At 46.0% G+C, this 6,265-nt stretch overlaps 1 protein-coding gene across 1 annotated transcript; it reads left to right on the top strand.

The window, feature by feature from the left end:
• Positions 1-664: 664 nt before the first annotated feature.
• Positions 665-3,405, top strand: LOC147881669 (serine/threonine-protein kinase D6PKL1-like). Its single transcript, XM_087401649.1, has 2 exons — positions 665-1,444; positions 1,998-3,405. Exons 1-2 carry the CDS (start codon positions 855-857, stop codon positions 2,995-2,997), a joined length of 1,590 nt encoding a protein of 529 aa, XP_087257775.1. The 5' UTR covers positions 665-854; the 3' UTR covers positions 2,998-3,405.
• The last annotated feature ends 2,860 nt before the right edge of the window (positions 3,406-6,265 follow it).

The raw sequence follows: 6,265 nt of genomic DNA, 5'->3' as shown, positions 1-6,265 counted from the left end.
TTATTTTATAAGCGCCTAGTTTTTCTTCTAAAAGAACAAAGCATTCCGCCGATTTTAGTGTGAGGAATAAAAAAGATTTGAGCATCGAAAAAGAAGAAATAAGGTAAAAGATGAGGTACACAGGACAGCGTTTTTATACTTTATAAACAAAAGATTTAAGCCGGTTGCCCAGGCGGCGCCCTGGTTTCCTGGCCAGCGGATGACCGGCCGCGGGGCCTTGGGGCTGCCGACGGCCGGACACCTGCCGCTTAACAGGCCGCTCTACCGGCTTCCAGCGCGGTGTTAGTGCTATTGAGGCGCCAAGACCGGCGGAGATAGCGGCGGGAGGTTTCAAGAAAGGAAGCCGATTTTAAAAGGCGGTTTAACGCGGGGGCAGTTTTAAATAAAATAATTGTTTTTTTCCTTCTTGTTTTGTTCGTCGTCGTCTTCTTGTTTTGGCTTCGTTTCATCTCCTGCACCAGCTTCAGCTTCAGCTTCAGCTTTATCTTCAGCTTCTTGTCACCTTCTTCCCATCGTCTTCTCCCCATCTCTTTGTCACCTTCTTCCCTCCTTCAGCTCCATCTCTCAGCTATCACCTTCGAGCTCTGCTGCAAATATATATATATATTGCTTTTCCTCGTCCTCCATCCAGAACATCTTCGATCCTCCCCTCGACGTACCCACCATGTCTTCCTCCAAGTTTCTCTTCTCCTTCCGCCCTTTGCCTCCCTCTGCACCCCGCTGATCCGTTTCTTTTACGAATACGTTGCCGTTTTGCTCGATCATCAGGCCGCAACCAGCTGAATTACAGCGTAAGGAGCCTGAGACGCATCTCCGGCGCATACAGCAAAATTTCGCGCACAGATTTCACGGCAATGGTAGCATTGTCCGTCGACTCGGAAGCAAGCTTCGAGAGCTGCGATTCTATAGCCCCTCTCAACAATCACCTGCATGTGTACGCAAGTGATACTTCTAGCAGTTTCAGCTGCAACTCATCGAGCACCGACTCCAGCGGTAGCAGTACCCGAAGGAGTAGCTGGGAAAGAACTGTGTCTGTACGAAACAGCAACACTAAGCCACATAAAGCCCATGATGCTGCTTGGACTGCCATCCGAAGTTTGAGATTGAGGGAAGGAAGCCTTGGAATTACTCATTTCAAACCGTTAAGCAGGCTGGGTAATGGAGACATCGGAAGCGTCTACCTCACTCAACTCAGAGAGACAAGCTGCCTCTTTGCAATGAAGATCATGGACAAGAAGACGCTGACGCTCAGGAAGAAAGACAAGCGGATGCACATGGAAAGGGAGATTCTGGAGTTGGTCGACCATCCTTTCCTGCCTACATTGTATGCGCATTTCGAAACGGAGCAATTTTCTTGCCTGGTGATGGAGTTTTGCCCTGGAGGAGACTTGCACGCTCTAAAACAACGACAATCGGGCAATTGCTTCGAATTACATGCAGTGAGGTGAGGCAATTGTGCGTTTTCTCATATTTTGGAAGGGCTTCGTTTATATCACGCAAAGGTGGCTCAATTTTGAGGTGGATCGCGTGGGTGCAAAGATTGATGGGAACTTGAATCCCCACTTCAATCATATAAGAGGATGGTGAGAGAGAGAGAGAGAGAGAGAGAGAGAGAGAGAGAGAGAGAGAGAATGGATAGACGAGAACGAGCTTCCACATTCTTCAGAAACAAATGTGATAGCTTGATCAATTGTTGAGATTCGAGTCTAAGGGATCGTTTGCAGACTTATTCCCTTCTGAGCCACGTTCTTGAGCTCAAAGCAATTGAGCTTGATATGGCCAGCGACATTCTGTTTCAACATTAGACTGGATGTGTCGTATGAGACAATTTGCCGATCCCAAATTGTTATCTGCGAAAAAAAAGCCTCGGAGTGAGAGGAATCTTTTGGGGAGTAGTGCTTGCAGCATAACTAGGTCGTTAAGTTGTTTGAGAGAATTTGGCTCCTACAAATTTCTCTTGAGATGGCTGATTACGTGTTCGATAATTGGTGTGGCAGGTTCTACGCTGCCGAGGTACTCCTGGCGCTTGAGTACCTCCACATGCTGGGGATTGTTTACAGAGACCTCAAGCCCGAGAACGTTTTGGTGAGAGACGACGGGCACATCATGTTGACGGATTTCGATCTCTGTCTCAAGTGCGAGGTGAAACCCACTCTTCTCAAATACCCCTTAACTTCTTCCTTCTCTAGGAGGAGGGCACGCCTGTTGCGTCGATCCAGTCAATCGTCCTCTCTGCAAAACTACGCCCGCTGCACGCTTCCGGCTTCCTGCCTCTCGCCTTGCAACACCCATTGTCCAATCATCTCTTGCCTCCCCAGGCTGCGCAACAGAAGAGGATCCCAAAACTCGCGCAAACCAGAGCTGGAACAGCAACCGGACCAACCGTCACCCACGCCATCCCCCTCACGGACCTCGAGATCAACCGGTTATGGCAGTGCCTTTCACAGCCCTTCTCCGCAGATGTTTCCCGAATTAGTTGCGGAGCCCATGCATGCTCGCTCCATGTCTTTCGTAGGAACCCACGAGTATCTGGCCCCAGAAATCATCGCAGGATTCGGCCATGGCAGCTCAGTGGACTGGTGGACCTTCGGTATCTTCTTGTTCGAGCTTCTGTTCGGAAGGACGCCATTCAAAGGCACCACCAACGATCAGACGCTGACGAACATCATCAGGCAACATCTCAGGTTTCCTGAAGCGGCCGAGATCGAAGCTGGAGAGACCGGGAAAAGCTTAATTCAAGGATTGTTGACGAAGGATCCGAGGAAGAGGCTGGGATCGTCGCGGGGTGCAACTGAGATCAAGCAACATCCATTCTTCCGGGGTGTTAACTGGGCTCTGATTCGTTGTGCCAAGCCCCCCGCGATCCCAAAGAGGATGAACTCCAATTGGCAAGAAAGTACAGCGACCTCAGCGTCGAAGATACGCTCTTCTAACGATCATGCGTCCCATGCAAACAAAATGGTGTCGGACTCTGTTCCACGATTTGATTACTTCTGACTTCAAGAAGCCCAGAGGTAAATTCGAAGCATAATCGCAATCTTTGCGGTCGCTATGAGGGATCGGCCGTACGGCAGTAATCCAACAATCTCTTTCAGTTGCCAGGCCGTCCTCTTCCTACATGGCTCTATTGCTCATCTCTTTTTCTGTATGCTCACGAGTCTAAAGCTGTACATGACTTTGGCCAAGTGCGATTCGGCATACACTTTGTTCACGCGCGATCCTCCGACGATGAGCCAAGGGCGCATCGGACGATCGGCCGAACGCCGATCATGGAGGTACTTTGGAATAATTCGAGACGAACAGACGGACATTTCAGCGGAACTTTGAAGCCGTGAACAGCTGCAAAGCTGACTGCTTGGGGGCTCCATGTTGCAGCAAAAAGCACCAGCTTCCACCATCTTTTGCGAAATAACGTGGGAAGTGAAGGTGAACACTTACAAACAATTCAATTATATATATTCAGTTTCAACTTTCGAGGTGAGGCTAGATCCAAGAATTACTCGATTTACGCTCCCTTTTTTCTCTTTTCCGGAACTAGGTCTTCAAACTCACCTTTTCTGTTGTCCAGCACATAAGTACTAACTCGAAATTGAACTTGAATCCTAGCATTTTATCAAAGTTTTAAAGGGAAAACAAGAATGAGTAAAAATATGGACTTGAGACGACCCGGGTCCGGGACCCGTGTCCGTTAGGACCCGATCCTCCCTGCAACTATCACGAGTGGTGATTTATTATTGTCTTGGTGTTTAGAAGTTGAAGCCCAACCCATACATGAATAAGGTGATGCTCACAAGTCTAGCTCATAACTGATCCTCGTTGGAGTCTGTACAATATTGTCACACGGAGTACAACCATATGCATAAAGGTGTCGTCATCCTTCGATGTTGTATCCTGTTTGAATTTCTTTGCTCCCTTGCATCGAGAACTTGCATCAAAAGAGAGCAATGTTGTAAGAAAACAAAGAATTTTGAATGAACGAGCAATTAAAAATATTTATATGATAATATATAATATAATTATTATAACCACACATAGTGTGGGCAGGGAGGCATCGCGCTTCTTTCCCTAAAGGGTTATAATCTGAGGGAACGAGCCCTTCCTCGAGCATCGAGAATATTAGCACCGAGAATCAGCCTCACGAATGGCATATAACATGAATGTCAATAGTCGTAATTGTAATTGAACGTCGGTAAAATCACTGTGAGCGGTGCATTAGGCGAAATTCAAATTCTCATCCTCTTTTGGCAATTTCTTTGATCTTGGAAGCCACATTGTTGTAGGTCATCAAGCTCAGGAAGCATGCAATCCAAATGACAGTAGATGCTATCAGCCATGGCCAAAAGCCTTTGCTTACACTGCAATTGAAACAATGTCAAGGATGCCGATATGGAAGCCTAGTAAGTCTTCAATAAATGAGATTCCATAATTATACTTTGTTAGGTCGATGAAAGGACCATGCCAATTTGCTATAGTGAAGCAAAGAACGATAGATGCAAGCTCTGTGGTCAATTCCATCGGTGAATGTGCAATAAACATGTTGGCAAACATGAATACTGGCCGCTGCTTAAAGCGATATCGTCCAATTTCCTAGGTCCCTTAAGTTTCAATTTTGGTAGTCATTGCACTCCATCCGATCGTGGTAGGTGATTATGATGAGTCGTTAGTCCTTGGCCATCTTCTGAAAGAAAACCACCTGAACCACCTCTCCCTAGCTATGGGGACTCGGGATCTTCTCTATCTTGTTTAGCAATGTGTTTTGGTGGTTTGTTCCTACCTCCCTGATTTTCTGTGCCTTTTAGTATGCATACCAGCTTTGCTCTTCGCCATGTCTACCCCATGTTTAGAGGAATAGTGAAGGAGATTGGCGAAACCACATCCCTCTTCTTGTCTTTGCAATGTCCGGATTGATGGACTATGAACATGTGTTGTCTAGTTCTTGGGGCAGTGGGCCTCAAAATCCTTAATTTGCCTAAAAATCCCCTTCGATAGCTCTTACAGCTGTGTGAATTCAGCCCTCCAAGTTGTTGCTATTTATGCAAGCTATTTTTTACTAAATCTTGTTGAAAACGATGCCAAAAAAGGATTGCTATCAAGGGGGGCATCTCCCCACATCTCCAAAATATTAGAGTTTTTGTGTGTGGTCAATAAGGGTTCTCTACCCTTCAATGTCCCCTTTAAATGATTGTTAGTCTTATGTGTGACATTTACCTTGTCAGATCTAAGGGAATTTCCCATGCTTGGTCATTGTTGAGTCTCCCAATTGTAAACCAAGAGACCAAACTCAGAGTGAGATCATGCTGGGGCGAGAATGCCCAAATGAGTCTACTGCTGATACAACTAGAGTGAGTGTCAAGTTGGGATCATGAGTGTTGTGACTAGAAGTGGGCAAGCCATGAAGTTTCCCATGGACTTCTGTTAGGATTGATGTCATCAATTTGTGGGGGTTTCAATTGGGACAAATTGATGTAATGGTTTAATACCACGGGCTATGGTTGTGAGTGTGAGCACATGAGTGGGTGTATGAGCACACGTGTGTGTAGATGCGCCTGAGTTAGGTGTGACTGATGATGTGTTCAATTAGTAGGTGTGATTGAATGAATCTAGGAGTGTGGTGTGTGATTGAGAGATTCAAGGAGAAATTTGTGGATCTAGATGCTCTCCTCATGCTCTCTTGAGCTCATAAGTACATTGTATTTCTTGCCTATATATTGGCCATCTCTCTAATGGATGAATAAAATTCTTCCATCTTCTTGTGCCTCCATCATGTTTCCATTGCTGCTCCAACACCCTCATGGGCTATCCTTTTGCTCGGAGGTTTTCTTAGTTTTGCAAGTTATGGCTACCTCTAGCATCTCGTCATGCACAAAGTTGTGACTACTCCTTTCTCACTGGTATGCTACTAAAGGATAGTAGGCTCTCACCACCCCAACGGTCCCTCCTCCTCTCTTCTACCTCCCCTCCTACTCCAACTCTCCTCCTTGTGTCCCCCACATTGTAGAGCCATGGCAAAAATAATAAAGCTAAGATGATCCTCCCAAGATCGCAACCAACTTGTTGGGACGATTCCAAAGATGAAGAGTCTCCCATACTTTAAAAAATAAAAAAAGCCAATGCATACCCAAAAATAAATCAAAATTTAAACCCTTAGATCATTCCAATCAACTACCTAAAAGTTATACATGTGGCTTAATGAGGGATCAAGCTCAAGAAAACCAAAGACCCCTTAGGCTGCCTACTATAAATATATCAAGAAAAAGGAAGAAAC

Source organism: Dipteris shenzhenensis, chromosome 30, assembly GCF_047967505.1.
Source record: "Dipteris shenzhenensis isolate YYH24624 ecotype China chromosome 30, Dip_SZ_1.0, whole genome shotgun sequence".
NCBI classification, from domain to species: Eukaryota; Viridiplantae; Streptophyta; class Polypodiopsida; order Gleicheniales; family Dipteridaceae; genus Dipteris; species Dipteris shenzhenensis.
Note: the sequence above shows the minus strand (reverse complement) of the source record. Positions and strands in the feature narration are given on the sequence as shown.